Raw genomic sequence first — 24,235 nt, 5'->3', positions numbered from 1 at the left:
GAAAACTCACCCCCATTCTACCGGCTTCCCAATACATAGATGATACATAATGTATGTACAGCAGTCGCAGTATCATCTATATATTGTATACACAGCAGTTGCAGTATCACATACATAATGTATATATATATATATATATATATATAGCAGTCGCAGTATCATCTATATATTGTATATACAGCAGTTGCAATATCACATACATAATGTATATATATATATATATATATAGCAGTCGCAGTATGTGATACTGTAACTGCTCTATATTCAATATATAGATGATACTGCGACTGCTGTGTATATAGGTCCACTGAAGGTGAAGCGGGTCCACTGTCAAGCGTCGGAGGTGCTGAGGAGCTGATCCCTAGTATTGCTGAGTGGAGCCTGTTCTCTGATGCTAGTACAGGCCAGCGTCCGACAGAGAGAGGCATCCTGTGCGCACTGCAGAGGGCTTTTCAAATTTCTGACTAAAGGCCCTGTGTGCGCCCTCTCCTGCTTGAACACACTGACGAGGGCTGCAGCCGTGCGCCCACACTAACTAGGACCAGAGCCGCGTGTCTGCACTACCGAGGACCACAGCCGTGTATATTCACTGCCACTGGCCTCCGCGGCCCTTGTCAGCGCACGCCCACAAGGCCCTTAGTCAGAAGTTTTAAAGGGCTGGCAGCCCACTTTGTAGTTCAGAGACAATCACCGTACTATCCACTGTATTTTATAATGCATAAACTATAACCCTTATTAATATTAATAATAAAACGTGAGCCACAAATGAAAAAAAGAACCACCATCACCCTTTAAAATTAGAAACCAGGGGTGTGCCTGGTCCTAAACAATCGCTTTTCCTGCCTTGCCGCGGAGATTGGCACCCTTATACCTGCACATTGGCTCCCCCGCTCGTCGATGGCTGACCCTTCTGACCCTATATTGCCCTATTGGGATAAAGGGGGAAAGAAAAGACAAGAGTAAATGTGAAAATGGTAAAATCTCTGGCCTATAGGCCAAAGAATATCTATGATACAATAAATTTATATGGTTGTTAGTCCAATCGTTGATATTGCACTGAAATATAGATTATGTGTATATGTGCTTAGCGTGTATTGGCAGGAAAAAAAGGGAGGGGCAAATTAACCCTAGATGTGCCCTGCCTGTCAATGGGGGTTGGCGACCTATGAACCTGCGCAAAGTGGCACTTCGCTGTCGATGAGAGGGGGCGCCAATGCACAGGTATAAGGGTGCCCACCTCCGTGGCAAGGCAGGAAAAGAGTAGCAATTGTTTAGAATCAAGCACACCTCTGGTTTCTAATTTTAAAGGGTGATGGTGGTTCTTTTTTCATTTGTGGTTCAGGTCACATTTTATTATTAATATTAATAAAGGTTATATTTTATGCATTATAAAGTACAGAGGATAATACGGTGATTGTTTCTTCTTGAATACCTGAGCAGAGATAATCTGTCTTAAACTGTGAAATATTTTGTAGTTCAGAGCCGCTGGGCCACGGAGATCTGCCGACCTTGGTAGATTGCCAGTCTGGGCCTGCTCAGAGACATAAAAAAAGCTAGACTGCAGTTTGCCAAAATGTATGTGAGAAAGGCTGGGAAAGCATCTTGTGGACAAATGAGATCAGGATAGAGCTTTTTGTTAAAGCACATCATTCCGCGCTGATTTTTAGGTGTGGATTTTCTCATAGACTTGCTTTAGATGCAGAATATCCGCAAGAAAAAGATGCATCTGCGTTTTTAGTGCATTTGTGCTGTTGAAATGTACTAAATATGTATGTAATTTGCACGACTGTATTAATAACTTTTGTCAAAGCCAAATACTATGAAGTATCAAAAGCAAAGCAGCTTTATATAAACATGATGACCAGGGCCAGAGTTAGGGGCAGGCAGAATAGGCATCTGCCTAGGGCCCTCACTATCCCAGGGGCCCCCAGGCCCCAGTGGTGTGCTGCTAATAGCAGTAGACCATGCGGGCACTATGGGGCCCATGAGTCATGGGGGCCCAGTGCCAGCATTCCCCGACATCACGCATTCAACTGTATCGGCATCATAGATGCTGATACAGTGGAAAGCTTGAAAGCAATAATGGAGGAGAGAGCGTCACATGACGTTCCCTCCTCCATTTATCCTCCTCTGCCTCTGATGCAGTGGCAACAGACAGTTGAGTGTTAGAGCGATGACGTCATCGTGCACCACACTGTGTCGGGCAGTGGAGCTGCTGAGTTGAGGAAATGCGCTGCAGCGGGGAAAGAGAAGAGGTGAGTATTGTATTTATTTATGGGGGTTGCATTAAATTCTATGGAGGCTTCATTACCTTCTATGGGGGCTGTATTACATTCTATGGAGGCTGCATTACATTCTATGGGGCTGCATTACATTATATGGGGCTACATTACATTTTATGGGACTGCATTAGATTTTATGGGGGTTGCATTACATTTTATGGGGCAGCATTACAATCTACGGAGGCTGCATTACATTCTCTGTTCGAGTGATTGGATTGTTTATGCCAGCATAGAAATCATTATTCTCAGCAGCATATCACCCGGTGAAAACTGCAGATATGCTGCTGAGAGGATGGACTGATTGTTCAGGAGAGGTGAGTATTGTATTTATTTTTGTTATAGGGGTGCATTATACTATATAGAGTCTGCTTATGGGGAGTGCATTACACTATATAGAGTCTGCCTAATGGGAGTGCATTATACTGTATGGAGGCCTATGGGGGTGCATTATATTATATAGAGTCTGCCTATGAGGGTGCTTTATACTATATAGAGTCATCCTTTGGGGTACATTATACTATACAGAGTCTGTCTATAGGGTGTGCATTACAGTATATAGAGTCTACCTATAGAGAGTTCATTATACTAAATAGAATATGTCTATAGGGAGTGCATTATGCTATATAGAGTCTGCCTATGGGTGTGCATTACACTATATAGAGTCTGCTTATGGTGAGTGCATTATACTATATAGAGTCTGCCTATGAGGAGTACATTATACTTTATGGAGGCCTATGGGGGTGCATTATACTATATAGAGGTCTGTGGGGTGTATTATACTATATAGAGGCCTATGGGGAATACATTATACCATATGGAGGCCTATGGGGAATGCATTATACCATATGGAGGCCTATGGGGACCATCACACAGTGTGGGGATTACAGTGAGGGAGGCCATCATACAGTGTGGGAGATAATGTGGGCTCTTTGTATAGTATGTGGGCCATCATAGAGTGTTGGAGCCATCAAACAGTGTGGGGGCTACTAAGAGGCACACAGAGGACATTATTACTTTCTTGGAGGCAAAATGTGAACACTGTTTTCAAGGGCACTTGCACAAGGCATTATATTCTAGAGGGTTGTATTACCATTTTGAGGACACACAGTACCACACAGCAGGTGCAGTATTAGGGACACATACGGCAGCAGCATTGGGGTATCATCAGGATGAGGAGTTTGTGCAGGTTGTATTCGATGGGGACAGTGCAGGAAATGTGAAGAAATGTGTCTTTGTTGTAAATTCTGCTACAGAGTCGTGGCTGGAGAAGTTGTCGTGTCCGTTTGAGCCAGATGGAAAAGACTGGAAAACTGAATGGCTCCACCAGAAAAATTGTCAGCTGTAGGTCACTATCTAACAACTGTGATCTCTTACATGTTCTGCAGGACCGGTATCTACTACTATATGGTCACCATATGGCGGTAATATCAGTGTTGGTCTTTGTATAGAGATTGCTTTAGTAACATCACAGTCATCTGCTGAGTTTCCCCTATACCTACAATTATGCTGTGCCACCATAGTTGTAATCCGGGTTATATGCCCCAAACCCAAAACCCTAGCTATGCCTCGGCTTTACTCCATTGGTGAATTGCTTTGTGCTTTAAATGCTTGATTGAATTTTATCATACATTTCTTTTTAGCACAAGATGCATTTACATTGTTTGTCATCACTTTAGGCCGCCTCTTTTTACTGCAATAAAATGGGCTTTGAGCAATTGGCATACAGGGGTCTGGAGACTGGCAGCAGGGAGCTAGTTACCCATGCTGTGAAACAAGGCAAGGTAGGTAGCTCACAGACATGTAATAACTAGATATTTTGCCTGTTTATTAGAGCATGATTATGTATATGAAATCTTTCTTTGCAGATAATATTCCTCTTTGTGTCACCACTTACTCCTGGAAATGAAGGTACAGTACTTTGATCCACTTTCACATATAATATAAAACCCCTGGCAAAAATTATGGAATCACCGGCCTTGGAGGATGTTCATTCAGTTGTTTAATTTTGTAGAAAAAAAGCAGATCACAGACATGGCACAAAACTAAAGTAATTTCAAATGGCAACTTTCTGGCTTTAAGAAACAGTAAAAGAAGTCAAGAACAAAAAATGTGGTAGTCAGTATTTGTTACTTTTTTAACTAAGCATAGGGGGGAAAATTATGGAATCACTAAATTCTGAGGACAAAGATATGGAATCATGAAAAACAAAAACAAAAAACCACTCCAACACATCATTAGTATTTTGTTGCACCACCTCTGGCTTTATAACAGCTTGCAGTCTCTGAGGCATGGACTTAATGAGTGACAAGCAGTACTCTTCATCAATCTGGCCCCAACTTTCTCTGATTGCTGTTGCCAGATCAGCTTTGTAGGTTGGAGCCTTGTCATGGACCATTTTCTTCAACTTCCACCAAATTTCAAGATCTGGATTATTTGCAGGCCATGACATTGACCTTATGTTTCTTTTTTCAAGGAATGATTTCACAGTTTTTGCTCTATGGCAGGATGCATTATCATCTTGAAAAATGATTTCATCATCCCCAAACCAAAGATCCTTTCAATTGATGGGATAAGAAAAGTGTCCAAAATATCAGCATAAACTTGTGCATTTATTGAAGATGTAATGACAGCCATCTCCCCAGTGCCTTTACCTGACACACAGCCCCATATCATCAATGACTGTGGAAATTTGCATGTTCTCTTCAGGCAGTCATCTTTATAAATCTCATTGGAACGGCTCCAAACCAAAGTTCCAGCATCATCACCTTGCCCAATGCAGATTCGTGATTCATCACTGAATATGACTTTCATCCAGTCATCCACAGTCCACGATTGCTTTTCCTTAGCCCATTGTAACCTTGTTTTTTTCTGTTTAGGTGTTAATGATGGCTTTCGTTTAGCTTTTCTGTATGTAAATCCCATTTCCTTTAGGCGGTTTCTTACAGTTTGATCACAGACGTTGACTCCAGTTTCCACCCATTTGTTCCTCATTTGTTTTGTTGTGCATTTCCTGATTTGGAGACATATTGCTTTAAGTTTTCGCTTTTGACACTTTGATGTCTTCCTAGGTCTACCAGTATGTTTGCCTTTAACAACCTTCCCATATTGTTTGTATTTGGTCCAGATTTTAGACACAGCTGACTGTGAACAACCAACATCTTTTGCAACATTGCGTGAGGATTTACCCTCTTTTAAGACTTTGACAATCCTCTCCTTTGTTTCAGTTGACATCTCTAGTGTTGGAGCCACGATTCCTGTCAGTCCACTTGGTGCAACAGCTCTCCAAGGTGTGATCATTCCTTTTTAGATGTAGACTAATGAGCAGATCTTTGATGCAGGTGTTAGTTTTGGTTATGAAAACTTACAGGGCGATTCCATATTTTTTTCCTCAGAATTGAGTGATTCCATAATTTTTCCGCTATGCTTGGTTAAATTAAGTAACCATTACTGACTACCACATTTTTTGTTCTTGATTTCTTTTAGTGTTTCTTAAAGCCAGAAAGTTGTCATTTGAAATGACTTTCGTTTTGTGCCATGTCTGTGATCTGCCTTTTTTCTACAAAATTAAACAACTGAATGAACATCCTCCAAGGCCGGTGATTCCATAATTTTTGCCTGGGGTTGTACATGTAGTTTGTAACTTGATTCAAGAAGAATCGCTTATATCACTGGTGGACACAGACAGAAGAGGGCCCCCGGGCTAGAACAGTATATGGGCCCTCTGCAGTCTGATAGCTCCTCATAATGCACAATCTCACCTGCTTTTGAGGAGATGTCCCCTTTCACCCCTTGGGCCCCTATACAGCTGCACAGATTGCACCAATGGTATTTCAGTTCCTAACATACATATCTTATAATGCCATTATACCACTCAGTAACATGAAGGATTCTGGACAGCTAGCTACATTGACATGTGTGCTGAAGCACAGTATGGCATCCGATGCGAGAATATCAGATGTAATATGCTAATGACACTCGGTTCCAGCTCTGCTGCGACCGTGAGCCGAATGTCAGTGCTCTGTGCTCCGATCCTTTCGCATCAGAGAATCGCAGAACAGATGCGGAGAAGACAAAGAAAGTAATTTCTCCATCTCCTCTATTGCATTGCCAGCATCCCCAGTAATCACACTGCACTCGGATGCCATCCGAGTGCAGTCAGATGTTTCCCCACACACTTACAAGTCTGTGGGTGTTTGAGATCCAATCTGAATCGGTATGTGAAAATAATCGCAGATCTGCACTTCCTCATTAATATTGGTCCAAATGTAATCTGATTTTTTATCGGATTGCACTCGTCTGATTTATTCGCTTGTGTGATCGAGCCCTAAGCAATCAACACTAGGTTTAAGCAGAGAAATGGATGTTTGTGCTGGGCAACACTAAAACTTACATTTGGTTTGTTTGGTGTGACTGGTATAGCATTTTGGACAAGGCACACAGAGGCACACGCCACTGAGAACATGTCCCGAATTCATTAAGTGCCATGCGCCTCTTAAATTCAGCACATCGTACTCCAGCAAGGCCTTTACTGAGCCTGGCATGCGCAAACCAGTCTAAATGAATTGGCCCATAAATGTTTTTCCTTATAAGCATTTTCTCTAGAGCAAATGGAATTTTCAGGAAAAATCATGATATAGTTCTGCTTTAGTGTCGACCCAAATTGGGCCTAATTTATCAAGACCGTCAATCAGAAAATTGGCTTACCTGTCCATAGCATCCAATCCAATCACTTAGTTCTCATTATATATAATCACTCTTTTCTTATACAGAATTTGGAGCCCATTTACAGAAGCATGGTGATGGTGTGAAAGACGTAGCATTTGAAGTTGAAGACTGTGATTTTCTTGTTAAGGTACGTTGTTAAGGGACGTATCTGCTGACATTCTCCCAGAAGCTGCAGGCACATCCACAGCAACAAATCTGCAGAAAATTGAGTGGATTATGGCGCCTATTTGTCCGTGGATTAGCTATGGCGCATAGTTAAAAAGAATGAAAAACCCTATACTTGTCTTCTGTGGCACTTCTCAGGCTCCCTTGGCTGGTCCTCTACCAGTTGGCCAAGCCGGCCTCCTGGGAAGATCTGTCATCAGACATGACTGTCTGCAGTATGTGATTGACTGTAGTCAGGTAGGGCAAGATAGTCACATAGGATGGGTTACACAAAGACTGGCAGAGGATCGGGCAGGGAAGACATGGAAGGGCTAATAAGGGATAGATATGTTATTGTTTTTTTCTTAAGGTACCGTCACACTCAGCGACGCTGCAGCGATATAGACAACGAGCCGACCTAAACTAGATGGCTGGAACGTCGCTGTTTAGGTCGCTGTAGAGACGTCAAACACAGCAACTCCAGAACGATGCAGGAGCGATCCAGTGACGTAACGGCGACTCGCTTATCGTTCTCGCTGGTTGTTAGCTCCATGTAAAACGTTGCTGGCGTCGTTGCTTTTGATGTCAAACATGACGATACACGCCGACCTGACGACCAAATAAAGTTCTGGACTTCTAGCTCCGACCAGCAATGGCACAGCGGGATCCAGATCGCTGCTGCGTGTCAAACACAACGAGTTCGCTATCCAGGACGCTGCAACGTCACGGATCGGTGTCGTTCTCGTTTCAAAGTTGCTGAGTGTGAAGGTACCTTTACTCTCCTTCTCGGGAGTTGCATATTTATCTATTGATCTACAATCCGCAGCAAAATCTGCAATCAGGGGTTTGTTGCCATAAGCAGCAAACTTAGGTGCGGAAGCGCCTCGTGGAGCCTGGTCATCACAGCGACACTGTGATAAAGAGTCTGGACGGGTCGAAACGTCCTATGTAACCTTGTCGCCTATCTCACACCTTTTTTTTTACATATGTCTGCTTTCACAGATAATAATCCTACTTTGCATCACCCGATCTAAGGGTATGTGTCCACTTTCAGGATGGCAGGCGGTATCGTCGGAGCGGCTTTGCCGCTCTGCGGTAAGCCCCGCCCCCTTCTGGGACGCGATGATGCCGGATGTGTTCATAGCACACATCCGGCATCATCGCACCCATCGCATAGGGCCCTGTGCTATATCTTGCGGCGACGCAGTGTCGCCGCAAGATATACGGACATGCTGCGATCTGAAAAGACGCGCAGCATGTCCGGAGTCGCAGGGCCGCCGCGTGCGTGTTACCACGCATAGTGGAGACGGGATTTCATTAAATCCCCTCCACTATGCTGTAACATCTGGACGCTGCGTGTCTGACGCTGCGGCTCTATGCAGCGTCAGACACGCAGCGTTTCCTGCACGTGGAAACATACCCTTAGAGTATGCGCTGAATTTCTCCTAATGTGTAAATTGTTCAAACAATGAATGAATAATTGCAAACAAACATTCATACAAACAAACAGTTATTCAGCCGTTCATCACCCCTTATCAATGAGCATTCACATAAAGTGTAGGATCAACCAGTGTACACATTTAGTTTTAAGTAATTTAATTAATAATTTACAGAATTTGTTTTTATTTTATCAGAAAGCCAGAGAAAGGGGTGCAGTAATAGTAAAGGAGCCCTGGATCGAGGAAGATAAATATGGAAGAGTCAAATTTGCAGTCATTCAGACAGTAATTATATCTTCAATCTGTTTTTATTTAATTTTGTTTGTATTTATGTACCAGGGCAGCAGTATGGATTATCTGGGCTCCAAACCTTGAAAAGGCCAGGGCCCCTTTTGCTTTTTTGTATGTGTCTCCTCTTTTATCCTATACCCTAATTTGCACATTTAGTGGATATGGGGAGAAGGGGCAAGTGAGTATATTGTAATATTTGGGCCCTTAAAAAGAATGGAAAGGATATTATACAATATTTATGTTCCATTTCATTCACATAAAATTATATTTAGTGTAACCCAATAAAACAGGGCCCATTCTTGTGGTATACTGTGACTTTTGGGCAGAATTTGACTCAATGGTATGGTTACCTTGTTTAGAGGACATGATGAAAGCCAGTGACATCAGTTTTACTTCCATTAAAAAGTCAGGCTGAGACTAGATCAGTCTTTGAAATAAGGATGTTAAAATACATTATGAATTGTAAGTACACATTATTAATGCGGCAAGATATGAGCACCCAGATATTAGAGGGTGTTCCTACCAAATGAGAATTGTATAAATTATGTGAGATTTGTAATTTTGAAAAAAAAAAATAATAGTTTTTGGAATTGGTAGATCTGATTTATAGTGCAATTTTTTTTTATTCAATTCAATAAAAAAAAACTAGAAAATGAATAAATGGTTATTAAGTATAAAATTAATTTTGATCCATGACTTTTAGAAGCATTTTGAACTTTCACTTACATACGTGTATCTGCATGCTTTCGTCAGTGCTAATTTGTTTAGATTAACATTGGATGTAAGATAAGATTCTTATTTCCTTAGTTCTTTTATTCTCACTTTTTCTATTATTTTCTTATTAACTGTAGCAATATTATTAAAGTTACAGCAAGTGAAATAAGTATTGAACACCAATTTTCTAAGTAAATATATTTCTAAAGGTGCTATTGACATGAAATTCCTGCCAGATGTCAGGTAACAAGTTACAACCCATCCAAACCACACAGGCAAATATATCAAACCTTAGATGTCCATAAATTAAGTTACCGTATATACTCGAGTATAAGCTGAGATTTTCAGCCCATCTTTTGGGGCTGAAAGTCCCCCTCTCGGCTTATACTCGAATCATACCCGGGGGTCGGCAGGTGAGGGGGAGCGGGGGCTACCTAGTTATACTCACCTACTGCTGGCGCGGTCCCTGCAGTCCCTGCTTCTTCCACCACTGCAGATTCTTCCTGTATTGAACGATCACATGGTACAGCTCATTACAGTCATGAATATGCGGCTCCACCTCCCATAGAGGTGGAGCCGCATATTCATGACTGTAATGATCGGTAACTGTGACCACTCAATACAGGAAGAAGATGCAGCGGTGGAAGAAGCAGGAGTGCAGGGACCGCGCCAGGAGCAGGTAAGTATACGGGGAGCGCAGCGCTGCGCGATATTTACCTGCTCCTCGTTCCAGTGCGGCTCCGTCTCCAGTGACCTCTGGCTGTGACGCTCAGGTCAGAGGGTGCGGTGACGTAGTCAGTGTGCACCCTCTGCTGAGCGTCAGTGCTGGAGTCCTGAGCGAAGAGAGGTGAGTATGTGATTTTTTTTTATTGCAGCAGCATTATATATGGCACAGCTCTATATGGAGCATCTATGGGGCCATAATGAATGGTGCAGAGCATTATATATGGGGCACAGCTTTATGTAGAGCATCTATGGGGCCATAATGAACGGTGCAGAGCATTATATATGGGGCACAGCTTTATATGGAGCATCTATGGGGCCATAATGAATGGTGCAGAGCATTATATGTGGCACAGCTTTATATGGAGCATCTATGGGGCCATAATGAACAGTATGGAGCATTATATGTGGCACAGCTTTATATGGAGCATCTATGGGGCCATAATGAACAGTATGGAGCATTATATGTGGCACAGCTTTATATGGGGCCATAATGAACGGTGCAGAGCATTATATGTGGCACAGCTTTATATGGAGCATCTATGGGGCAATAATGAACAGTATGCAGCATTATATGTGGCACAGCCTTATATGGAGCATCTTATGGGGCAATAACGAACGGTATGGAGCATCTATTTTTATTTTTGAAATTCACCGGTAGCTGCTGCATTTCCTACCCTAGGCTTATACTCGAGTCAATAAGTTTTCCCAGTTTTTTGGGGCAAAATTAGTGGGTCGGCTTATACTCGGGTCGGCTTATACCCGAGTATATACGGTATGTGAAATAATGAGAAATTACACAGGAAAAAAGTATTTAAACACATGAAATGAGAGAGGTCCAAAAAGCTATGGGAAGTCATGACACCAGTTGATATCTGTCAGTAATTTGAAAACAATCCTATCACTTAGTGAAAAATAATATCAGCTGGTTCAACAACTGATGAGCTATAAAAAGGTATCTCATTACTAAGGTGCCACACAAGAAACATCTCATGATAGCTAAAACCAGTCAGCTATCTCAACACCTTTGCAAACTTATTGTTGCAAAACATACTGATGGCATTGGCTACAGAAGAATTTCTAACCTACTGAAGGTTCCGGTAAGCATTGTTGTGGCCATAATCCAGAAGTGGAGAAAATATAATTTCACCATAAACTGGCCACGGCCAGGTGCTCCCCGCTAGATTTAAGACAAGAGAAGTGAAAAGAATTATCAGAAAAGTTGTTCAAGAGCCAATGTGCACCTGTGCAGAGCTACAGAAAGACCTGGAATCAGCAGGTACAATTGTTTCAAAGAAAATAATAAGCAATGCGCTTAATCTCCATGGCCTGTATACACACTCACCAAGCAAGACTCCATTGCTGAACAGAAAGCATGTTCAAGTGCTTTTAAATTTGTTCAACAACACTTAGACAAGCCTGAGAAATACTGGGATAATATTCTGGTCAGAGGAGACCAAAATTGAACTCTTTACATACCATAATTCACACCTTGTTTGGAGGCCAAAAAGCACTGCACATCACCCCAAAAACGCCATACCAACAGAGAAGTTTGGATGTCTGAACATCATGGTGTGGTGCTGTTTTTCAGCATATGGCACTGGCAAACTTCATATGATTGAAGTAAGGATGAATGGACAAATGTACCGAGACATTCTTGATAAAAATCTGCTGCCATCTACTGGGATGATTAAGATGAAACAAGCGTAGATATTTCAGCAAGACAATGATCCAAAACAAACAGCCAAGGATACTCTCAATTGGTTCAGAGAAAGAAAATAAAGCTGCTAGAATTGCCCAGCCAATCACCTGAACTGAATCCAATAGAAAATGTATGGAAGGAACCAAAGCTCAGAGTTAATAAAAGGAGCGCATGGAACCTTCAGGATTTGAAGAGTCTTTGTGTGGAAGAATGGGCCAAAATCACACCTGAGCAATGCATTAGACTAGTTTCTCCAAACAGGAGACTTCTTGAAGATCATCACCAACAAAGGCTTTTGTACAAAGTATTAAATACATTTCAGTAAGCATATTCAATACTTTTTCCTGTGTCATTTCTCATTAATGCACATAACTTAATTTATGCACATATATGGCTTGATTTCTTTGCCTGTGTGGATTGGATGGGTTGTTACTAAGGATGAGAAAATGTGCTCGGTGATACTTGGACCAGAGGGAGAAGGCAGGCAAGTGTTACACAGAGCACTGAAATTTGTTAATTTCTTCGTCAAAGAGTTAGGTGTTCCCCAGTCTGGGACATTTTTAAACAAAAAAAAATGGTCATTTGAAACTTGTTCCATGCAACGATCAGCAGTGGCCTGACCACTAAGAACCTAACCACCACCAGCATGATCAGGCATGTCATCTAAGCACTCAACTTGGTGGGCCGAATGCCTGGATCCACAATTGGTACCAGCGAGTGACACCACTACCTCATCCCCTGTGCTAGTTGCTTCCCAATCCCCTGTCTGACACTGGCGCAGATGCCTCCCACCATGCATCTGAACATTTGGAGGCACAATCATCAGGCACTGACAAAAAATTGGCCCAGCACATCGTTCAGCTGTCCCTACCCCAGGTCTTGGAATGAAAAAGAAAGTTCCCATCCACCCACAGGCTCAAATGATAGGGTGCTTACCGTGGAAATGTTGCTGTTTAGGCTTGTAGACATGGAACATTTCCACCGACTCATGGCGGCAACCAACCCTCGGTACTCGGTCCCGATCTGCCACTTTTCTCCAGATGTGGCGTCCCGCCTTGTACCAGCAGGTGTCCAGGAACATCACCCGTGCCCTTACCAATGCAGTTATTGGGATTGTACACTTAACAACTGACACATGGACAAGCGCTTGTGGCCAGGGACGTTACATTTCCCTGATGGCATACTGGGTGAATATTGTGAAGGCCTGGGCCTAGTCCAACCCTAGAACAGCACATGTGCTACCAACGCCGAAGATTGCTGGCCCTCGATCAGGGTTTCCTCCACTTCCTACAGTAGTTCCTGCGCAGCCCATCATCATCATCCATCTCCTATTCGGTATCCCAGAACACATTGTTCTGGAAGCTCTGCAACACTACGTCAGCAAAGTGGCAAACAGGCTCTGCTGAAGCTAATTTGTCAAAGACAAACCGCACACAGCGGCAGAGTTATGGAAAGGAATAAAAGACCAGACAGATCTGTGACTCTCGTCACTGAACCTCCAACCATGCTCGGTCGTGTGTGATAATGGCCGTAACCTGGTGGCAGCTGTGAAGCTTGGCAAGCTCACATACGTACAATGCTTGGCCCACGTGCTCAATTTGGTGGTTCAGTGGTTTCTCAGATTTGCCAAAGCTTCAGGACAAGGTACAGCATGCCAGCACCCATTTCTGCAAGTCGGCTACAGCTGCCGCCGCTCTGGCAGTCCTGCAGCGCATGCAACTGCCAGCTCAGGTCATCACGTGCTGGATCTCCGCACTGCACACGCTGGCAAGGCTCTGGAGCAGCAGAAGCCAGTTGTCGAATACCAGCTCCAACATGCCTGTCAGTACTCTGGGCAGCCTCCACACAATAACTGAAAAGTGGGCATGGATGTCTGACATGGATGAGTTGATAAGGGGAATGATGAGGAGATGGAGGAGGAAAAGTAGATGGATAGTTGTCATCATGGGGTAGACAGGGAAGTGTGGGGAAGTAGGGTGTTTGGCACATATGATCGACTTTATGTACCGCTGCCTTTCCCATGACCCTCGCGTTACATTCATTTTGGTAAAAAAAAAAAAAGAGTGCTGGTTGTTTACCTTGCTAGACCCACACTACAAGGAGAACCTTGCATCTCTTCTTTCTGAGGTGGGGAGCTCTACTAAAATGGTCCTATACCAGAAGGCCATCGTGGAAAATATGTTGCAAAAAATCCCATCAGACAATCCTAATGGCAGGGGTCAAGCTTCCTTGCCCAACCAAGGAGGATCGACAAGGAAGACACACACCAGGTACAGCAGAGGCAGGGGTACAAGTAATACCTGGTCGATAAATCCAGTGTACTCCCTAATTCCTCTGCAACCTTCAACTATAGGGTCTCAAAGCTGGACACTAGGCGTGAGTTGTACTTCTATGCCTTGGAGGTGTGCTGCCCTCCCGTTAGTGTCTTGTCCAAGCAGGTTTTAGTGCCGTTGGGGAGGTCAAAACAGACAGGCACTTTTGGCTGTTTACAGAATATGCTGATAGGCTTACTCTGATAAAAATAGACTAAGCCTGGATCAGCGTCAACTTTTCCACACCACCAGGTGACAGCAGCACATAAAGTGTTTTTAAACTTCAATATTTGAATGAGACCCGCCAGTTGTTACCTTGAAGGGTCTATAAATGACCTTCCTTATTTTTTTCCTTTATGAGTGTAGGAGTACATCAACTATACTTTGTTAATTTTTTTATGAGGCACTCCAATTGGTGACTTCAAGGGTGTATGGATGACCCTCCTTATAATTTTTTCCTGGCTTTTCACAGTGTGCAAAGTCATTATGAGTGTAGAAGGACAACAACTACAATTTGTTCACAATATTTTAATGAGGCACCTTCAAGGGTGTATGGATCACCCTGCTTGTATTTTTTGGCAGGCTTTGAACTTGAACAAAATGTGTATGAGGTCCTCCTTTATGTCTAATAAAAGGTGTATCTTCCATCTAATTTTTCAAATTTTTAGCAGTTCTTGCTTCCTTCATAAATTAAACTGAAATTTCCAATTTTCCGAACAATAATAAAAATGTATTAAAAATTAATACAAAAAATTTCGTTTACTTAAATTATTATTTTTATTATAATTTCTCATTTATTTTGAATGTTCTATTGTCAGTCCTTAAAGTAGAGTAAAAGTGTAGCACTACTGTTCTCAGCAGTGATCTGGGAGTCAAGATACCTCCAGAAGTCTTCCCCATTCTGTTCTATCATTCAACATATTTGCCATCCATTTCAACATTTTCACTGCTCCCTTGACCTCCTTGTGGGGTCTGATGGAAAAATGCTCAGATTTCCCATTGACTTCCATTATATTCATTGCGCAAAACGAACATCCGAGCATTAAAAATTGCTTAGTTCAAGTAACGAGCATCAGAGCATTTTAGTGATCGCTCATCCCTAATTGTTACCAACATCTGGTGAGAATTTCATGTCAATTGCTCCTTTTGAAATATATTTACTTAGAAAATTGGTGACGTGTTCAATACTTATTTCGCTCGCTGTATATGCTGTAACCTTTATGTGTGCTATATAAATTTAATAAATATTATATAAAAAATGGTGCGAAAATCTGCAACTTTCACTGTATGTTCTGAATTTCTCATGCCATGTAGTCCTACTTGTTATGTTTGTCACAGAAACAGTAATTTCACATAGAATCGTTAGGGTATGCGCACACTATGTCTTTTCTTTCTGGTGGATTCTGCTTCAAAAGTTGTCGCAAAAAATAAACATAACGTGCAGCAATGTAAAAATGACATTGCTGTGCACGTTCTCAGCCTTCTGTCACTTCTCTTAACTTCGTCAGGGCTTGGAAACCATGAAGCGGTTTAAAGAAGTAGTATGTTCATTCTAGCCACCCTCAAGTTATAGTAAACATTACAGAAAAAAGAGAAGTCAATGTTGGAGCAGCTGCAAAAACGATGGTAGTATAACCACCAACAAAGCTGCTTCAAGAAAAAAAAAAAGGCTGGCCTTTCATGAGGTGTCTTGCCTGGGTAAACCTCGATCATCGTCGTAATTAAAATGTCGTATGTACCTACCCTTTGATCAGTGTAATATTTTATATATTTTGGTTTGACTAAGTCGTTTGGGACAGAATATCTAAAAAGGAATTACAGCTCTAAGTTTTCTTCTTAGGTATAAGATCTTAGATTAAAAATTTATATTCCATCAATGTGTTAGAAAAACCATTATTAAATTTGATACATGCAAAAAAGTGTTACCAGAATGGTAAAAAGAAATGTCAGAAGCTGTGACATATCCTACAATTACATTTTACCTGTCTGCACCCAGTATGGAGATACAACTCACACACTTGTGGAAAAGATGGATTACAGTGGCATCTTCTTACCAGGGTTTCAAGCCCCATTATCTAAGGATCCTCTGCTCCTGAAGCTGTAAGTATATGGAATAATGGTATGTGTGGATTTTATATAAAGCAGCCAATGTATATCCATATAACAAATTTAGACGTTTTATGGGATCTTGATGCCAAACACGACAAGGAACAGTAAGCTACGCAAAAGGAAATTACTTGTAGAATATCAGTACCTTCTAAAGCCTTGTATGTTTCAGTTACCTGAAAATATATTGTTTTGCTTATCACAGAATTAAAAGGAACCTGACATGTAAAATAATGCTATTAACCAGCAGATATAGGGTTAACCTGCAGATTAATAGCGTTCTGACACCATTCGGAGCCGTCACTGAGAGGAAATGAACTTTACTCTTCCCGGCAGACTGGCTCTTTCAGTCATGGGGCTGGCGCCAAAATGGTTTCAGTCACAGCACTGTACATAGAGAGCGTTGGCTGTAATCTCGCTCCCGTCACTGACTGACAGCCAGCCTTAGTGCTGAGCCTGCTGTCAGTCAGTGCCAGGAGCGTGTTTACAGACATCGCTCTCTATACACAGAGCGGTGACTAAAATTATTCTGGTGCCAATAATAAAGTTCATTTCTGCCGCTCTCCGTGCATGTGCCAGGCAGTTTCAAAATGCTATTAACCCCATCTCTGCAGGTTAATAGCATTATTTTAAATGACAGTTCCCTTTAACTGGTTATTTCTAAATGCAGATAAAACAATAGTAATCTATGTGTTTAGATTTTGATCAGATTTCTTCTAAGTCTCCAGCTGATATTGCTGTCATTTGTTAATATCGTAGGCCCAGCTGCAAACTAAATTTCATTGACCACGTGGTGGGAAATCAACCCGATAATGAAATGGTGTCAATTGTTGACTGGTAAATATATCTAACAAAATGGCCATCATACAATCACAGTGCTTTTATTGCTTGTACAACCTTTCTGCTTTCTTAGGGTACTTTCACACTGGCGTTTTTTGTAATACGTCGCAATGCGTCGTTTAGAGGAAAAAACGCATCCTGCAAAGTTGTTTGCAGGATGCGTTTTTGCCCCATAGCGTAACATTACCGACGCATTGCGACGTATTGACACACGTCGCAACCGTTGTGAGACGGTTGCGCCGTGTTGTGGCGGACCGCCGGGAGCAAAAAACGTTAAATGTAACGATTTTTTGCTCCAAACGGACCGCTTTTTCCGACCGCGCATGCGCGGCCGGAACTCCGCCCCCACCTCACAATGGGGCAGCGGATGCGCCGGAGAATGCATCCGCTGCACCCGTTGTGCGGTGCTAACAACGCTAGCGTCGGAATCTCGGCCCGACGCAATGCGATGGGACGAATTCCGACGCTAGTGTGAAAGTAGCCTTAAAGTTGGACTTGCTCCTCCCTAAACCTATGGACTTAAGGGATTTTCTTGATTTGTAAAATGTGCTTATACTCCTATTTCTCAATTCAGTTTGTCATAGCTCTGTGTATATCACACATGAAAGATGCTCCTAAATGGGTACTTTCAAGATTGCAAGTTATTCACTATTCATAGATAATAACTTTCATATTTACAGTATCCCTTTAGGCGCATGTGTGCCATCTAAAGCATCCAACCAGGAGATAACTAGATCATCACTCAGAATGCAGTGGTGTTGGGGAGTGTCCAATACAGAGTGCACAGGGGACTACATTGGGGCACATTTGTTCATGGTGCGAGTAGGATCAAAACTCATTTTTCTTGGTCTTTCTGATAACAACATCATGTAGGAGAAATAATAGAGAAAACAGTTCTATGCGTAAATCCACTAGTGGGATAAGTTGGACTGATGCAAACTGTGCTCACCTTCGATGGTTGTGCGGACTACACACAACACTGGACAAGGCATAAGAACACCCCGGACTGCCCCAACCTGCAGACACACAATGCCCAAGGCATGGAGCTGGACCATACGAATAAAGGAAAAGCGGGAATGCATGGGTGCTAAAAGAAGGAGGCAAGGCAGTGCCAGGTTGGATGAAAATCTTTAATGGTCTATTAAAGTTTTTCATTTGACCTGGCACCGGCTTGTGCCCTCCTTGCAGCGCCTGTGGGGTCCCGTTATTGTGTTTTTGTGTATGGTAATAAGAACATACATGTGGGAACCAGACACCTGGCTAGAAGGTATGTCTATGTTGTGGAAGTCCCTTTGGTTCCTTGAGTGTAAGACTCTGACTACTATATACAGTTTGTGATCTTTAATACTGTGCCCATTTTACTGCGAAAACCCCATCAGCTTCATGCAACACAAATAATATCTAACCCTTATTTCAATTTTGCAAAGATATTACACTAGGCAGCACTCTCTGGCCCCAGTTCATCTTTTTATACACCAGTCTTGATGAAGTCGTGCTCTTCCTAATGATTATGGGGCATTTCTCGACTTGTGTGTGCAAGTAGAAGAAATGGATTCCACTTTTGTGGTGTACATTTGGGTGAATCAGACTGGCTTTGCAGGACCACACACCTTTTCGCCAACTGCCCAGTTTTTAAAAAGTTTGTAGAACTGTCCTAAAATCCACAAAAGTCTCAAAATGTTTGCGCTACTCATACCTGAACAAAATAAATTGGAATATTTCAAGCTATTTCACAGCATAAAAAGTTGGGTAAACTGCTTGATGAATTGAACCTTCTGTTTTTGTTTTGTTTTTTGCTTTTTTTTTTTATTTGCATTGAGAGCGGCAAGCTTACACTACATGAAATAGTCAAAAATAAAAATTGTTTTGACAATCTAGAGCAAGACAAACTATTATTAGTCATAATAATCTATGGTACAAGCTTGTCTTAATTTTACTGATAAAGAGAAACTCCACTCAACTAAAACATTTTTCACAACTTTGTAGGTACCAGAAAAATCTGTTGTTCCATCGCTTTTGGTCTGTAGATGACAAACAACTTCACACAGACTTCAGTGCACTCCGTTCTATTGTGGTCGCCAACTATGAGGAGACCATCAAGATGCCCATAAATGAGCCAGCTGTAGGAAAGAGGAAATCTCAGATTCAGGTACAAAGTCAATGTGACTGAATAATGTTAAAAAACAAAATAATGATGTACGCAGGTGGCTTACCACTCACGGGGAGAAGAGGGGAGGCAATATAAAGGCTGATCCATTGCTGCATGCGTCATATGTCCAGAGGAGACATGAAGAACACAGGATATTTAGCATGTAGAAATTAGAAAAGTTAATTTGTATTAACATGGCCAATACTAAAATTGGCAATACTTTAGCCAGTAGTGAAAGATTATGGAAGTCTCAACTTTCAGGTGGGTACTGGCTGTCCTTGCAGAAATCCTGGTGGGGAGAATGCTTCGGCCAATGCTGCTTGGAAAAAATATGCTAATTACCTCTCTGTCTATAGATTGATGTCTATGGTTGATATTTCTAATGGGTAGACATTAATTGGTGAGACACTGACGTACAGGGTAGCTACCTGTAGGTCAGGGGTGTCAAACTGCATTCCTCGAGGGCCGCAAACCATGCGTGTTTTCAAGATTTCCTTAGCATTGCACAAGGTGCTGCAATCATTATGTGTGTAGGTGATTAAATTATCACCTGTGCAGTACAAGGAAATCCTGAAAACATGACCTGTTTGCAGCCCTCGAGGAATGCAGTTTGACACCCCTGCTGTAGGTGGCAGTATAGAGATGAGTGTTTTCTTCCATTTGGAGGAGAGAATTTGAATACTTGCGCTTTAAACCTACATGGTAGCTACCTGCAGGTGGCACTAGAGAGAATACAGTTTTCTTCCTTCTGATGGAGAGGTCATTTGCATTTTAAACCTGCATGGTAGCTACCTGTAGGTGGCACTAGAGTGACTAGAGTTTTCTTCCTTCTGGAGGAGAGGGAATTTGCATATTTGCACTTAGAAAAAACCTAGAAGCAATATTGTTCAACGCCATCATCATGATTATTATTGTTTTCTCACTATAGGAGTATGTTGAATATTACGGTGGCCCTGGAGTCCAGCACATTGCCTTAAACAGTTCAGATATCATAAGTGCGGTAGGTGTCGTACAGCTTTTTATCAAAAATGTACAGTTTAGATAGAAAAATAAGTCAGTTTAATAAAATTCTCTTGCAGATCACGAACTTAAAAGAAAGGGGTATGGAGTTTATGTCTGTCCCATCCACCTATTATCAGACACTGAGAGAAAATTTGCAAACAGCAAAAATACAAGTAAAAGAAAACCTTGACAAGCTGGAGGTTGGCAGACATTTGACGTTGATAAAATACACTGCGCGTGCGATTCGTTATTAACAATAAGGACTTGTTTTTAGGAACTGAAGATCTTGGTGGATTATGATGAGAAAGGCTATTTGCTGCAGATTTTTACTAAACCAGTCCAAGACAGGCCAACCCTGTTTCTTGAAGTCATTCAACGTCATAATCATCAGGTATGTAACTTATGGCAGTTTGGGGAGTAGTAGAAATAGCTAAACGAACAAATACACCCCAGTAGTCCCAATTCTTCTGCTCTGTGTCAATGGCAATATCATAATGAAGAAAATTCCAGAAATATTACTAAAACCCACAATTTAACAAAAGTCACAATATCCCCCCTTTATTCTACGTATAAATGCACATTCTATATTGTCTAGCATTCCAAGGTCCCACACACACATGAACCTTCAGTGTGGCTCAGTATTCATGTCAATGGGGAAAATTATAGGATCAGGGGTGTCACTCTACAGCTCCCTGCACAGTCTCTTGGGTGGAAATCAGTACACACTCATACACAAGATGGTTGGCTGGGACCACTATATTTGGGGGTCGGGCTGACCATAATCTTTTAGAGTCAATCATTTACCTGGTAGTCATAGCTGCTAATTGTCAGAGTTTCAGAAGCTAGACTTGCAGTGATCAGATGATTGCTAGTGCAGCTTTATCTGAAAGGGATAAGACAACCCATTTATTAGTATTTTTAAGAGTGGTAACTCCTGCTGTAGCATTTAAAGGGAACCTGACAGTAGGTTCCACCCTCCTAACCCATCTTTACACGCACGCAGGTCATTGAAAGCGGAATAAAAGGACACCATGAGATTTGTGATCCAGAGAAATCCACATTTTTCTTATATGTAAATGAGCTGTGGGCCGGATACTGATCTGCATGAGAATATGTCCCCAGAGGTTATTATAAATGAAAGGTGGAATAACCAGTGCAAGACTTTTAATGACCAACAGTTCTGATCTCACTGCAGAGGCATGTGTGATGATGAGTGCCGACACAGTACAGCAGAGGTGAACCTTGTCGCATTACAAATATTTGCAGCAGCACTTCTCTCCTAGTGTTGCCTACTCTGCTCCAGAGCTATGCCTTATTACAGCCAACACAGTACAGCAGAGTTGAACCTTGTCTCATTACAAATACAACAAGCACATTTGGAGTTGTCCTCTCACAAAACTGTCAGCTCTGCTGTACTGCCCTTTCCCTACGACTACCTGTGACATGGAAGCTGAAGCATATTAAATATTATCGGATATTAAACTGATACCAATCATTCTGTTTAAATCTTAGGCTCTGGTCACACTACTGTATCCATTTTCCCCCTATTACCATCAGGTTTCTGGTGTTAGTGACGGCAGTAATAGCTTTACATTCCACACTATCCCAACCATCAAAAACACTTAAAACTGCGATGGAAAGAGAAAAAGTTTAAACCCAGTCTCAGCATAAATATATCCATGTACAATATATAACAACTACTTTATATTTTAGGGATTTGGAGCTGGAAATTTCAAGTCACTATTTGAAGCTATTGAACAGGATCAGGCAGCACGAGGAAACCTCACAGTACTAACTGCAAATGGGGAAATCCAAAGCTTGTAGGGTGGCGCAGACTATGTATGTGAACGACTACAGAAAATATATGTTATATTAGTATATTATGAAAAATAAAAGCATTTTAACTAGGTGGAAATTTACTTTAGAGGTCCACACAGCCTATGCACACGTGATTTATTGAATAACTGGCTCTACTAGTAATTTTTGGGAGAATTGCATGACATATACAGTATATCATATTGTAAAGGTTGACCCTTTATGTAAACTAGATATTTAAAGGAAACCGATAAGCAATATTTTAGGGAGGGGGCAACCAGAGGTAGTGATGTAAAAGTCACTCTTCAAAAATGAAACAGATACCCATGTCATACCGATCTGTACTTTTACTCATATGTAATTTAGACTGCAAGTGCACTGGACATGGCAAGAGCACTTGCGGTCCTCGGCTCCTATTCAGTTCTTGCAGTCTAGCGCTGTCAATGGCTGCTTGATTAGCAGCAGAGATAGAAGCTCTCGAGGCGTGGACAACTGAAGAGGAGCTGTAGTGTGCAAGTGCGCCGGCCATTCCCAGTGCACTTGCAGTATAATATATAGTTGGCTAAAAGAATGGATTTATTTGCAATGTAGTAATGGATCAGGACAATTTCAATTGCTGAATATACATATATATTTTATATAATATATCACTACATATATTCGCCCCATTAAAAAACGTTGTTGATAAGTTCCTTTTAACATGACAAATTAGTTATGAAGCTGTACAACCTCCCAATGCTTTTAGAAAGGTATTAAAACTTCTTTATAACAGAAATTTCAAGTATATGACCAGAAAAAGTGTGAGATGTGATATTACCCACCAAGAGTATATAACAAAGATGTTACTTATTTCTTTATATCAAGAATACAAGTCTATTAGCTTTTCATTCGAGCAGCAAGTATGTGCTCTAGAGCGGATTCCAGGAAATTGCAACCAGTCCGCCATTGATGATTAAACAAGCTATTATAAGTTATACTTTTGAGAAATATTGCTTCAATTGAACAACCATATTTGATTTTCTCTGCAGTGAACAAACTTTTCCATTAACAACCCGATTAATTTCGATTAAATGCAACTGAGGTTAGCAGTTTTAGCATTGAGAATAACAATATTTGCCACTTTTCTGGTAAAATAAATAATATTAATAAACTGATTCCTGACATGTTTTTTTTTCATCTGAAGCAGTATATTGTACTTTTAAAAGATTCACAGCTCTGATGAGTAATAAGAGCTTAGATGTGTGATAGCACAAGCTGTACAGGACGTCTGAAATACAAGTCCTGTACTTGTCACAGTGGCTCTTGTTCTACCCTTCACTTATACTCTCCATATCTATTTATAATTGACGCTGCATAGAAACACAAATCTGAGAATCTGTCAGCAAAGAATGACTGTTCAAACCAAGCACTGGCACTTGTTAGACTCTTGGAAAAGGTCGAGGAGTTTAATGCACCTTTCCACTTGTCTCCCTTTATCTCCACCCTCATCTTCTTTGTTGACAGCTATAGCTGTACAGGAGCTGGATGAGGGTGGAAATACAGTACAGACCAAAAGTTTGGACACACCTTCTCATTTAAAGATTTTTCTGTATTTTCATGACTATGAAAATTGTACATTCACACAGAAGGCATCAAAACTATGAATTAACACATGTGGAATTACATACTTAACAGGAAAGTGTGAAAAAAATGAAATTATGTCTTATATTCTAGGTTCTTCAAAGGAGCCACCTTTTGCTTTGATGACTGCTTTGCACACTCTTGGCATTCTCTTGATGAGCTTCAAGAGGTAGTCACCGGGAATGGTCTTCCAACAATCTTGAAGGAGTTCCCAGAGATGCTTAGCACTTGTTGGCCCTTTTGCCTTCACTCTGCGGTCCAGCTCACCCCAAACCATCTCGATTGGGTTCAGGTCTGGTGACTGTGGAGGTCAGGTCATCTGGCGTAGCACCCCATCACTCTCCTTCTTGGTCAAATAGCCCTTACACAGC

The 24,235-nt window shown here is 41.6% G+C and overlaps 1 protein-coding gene across 1 annotated transcript in view; it reads left to right on the top strand.

The window, feature by feature from the left end:
* HPD (4-hydroxyphenylpyruvate dioxygenase) overlaps positions 1-23,398 on the top strand; it is a 30,893-nt gene extending 7,495 nt beyond the window's left edge. The window contains exons 4-14 of the mRNA XM_069755493.1: positions 3,959-4,063; positions 4,148-4,190; positions 7,052-7,134; positions 8,786-8,875; positions 16,329-16,432; positions 17,198-17,275; positions 19,265-19,427; positions 20,356-20,427; positions 20,507-20,629; positions 20,704-20,820; positions 22,143-23,398. Of these exons, the coding sequence (XP_069611594.1) occupies positions 3,959-4,063; positions 4,148-4,190; positions 7,052-7,134; positions 8,786-8,875; positions 16,329-16,432; positions 17,198-17,275; positions 19,265-19,427; positions 20,356-20,427; positions 20,507-20,629; positions 20,704-20,820; positions 22,143-22,253 (1,089 nt within the window). The 3' untranslated portion in view covers positions 22,254-23,398. The remainder of the gene's footprint in view (positions 1-3,958; positions 4,064-4,147; positions 4,191-7,051; positions 7,135-8,785; positions 8,876-16,328; positions 16,433-17,197; positions 17,276-19,264; positions 19,428-20,355; positions 20,428-20,506; positions 20,630-20,703; positions 20,821-22,142) is intronic.
* The last annotated feature ends 837 nt before the right edge of the window (positions 23,399-24,235 follow it).

The sequence above is a fragment of the Ranitomeya imitator genome, chromosome 1 (assembly GCF_032444005.1).
Source record: "Ranitomeya imitator isolate aRanImi1 chromosome 1, aRanImi1.pri, whole genome shotgun sequence".
Lineage (NCBI taxonomy): Eukaryota > Metazoa > Chordata > Amphibia > Anura > Dendrobatidae > Ranitomeya > Ranitomeya imitator.
The sequence above is the reverse complement of the archived record's forward strand: the minus strand, read 5'-3'. Positions and strand labels throughout refer to the sequence as shown.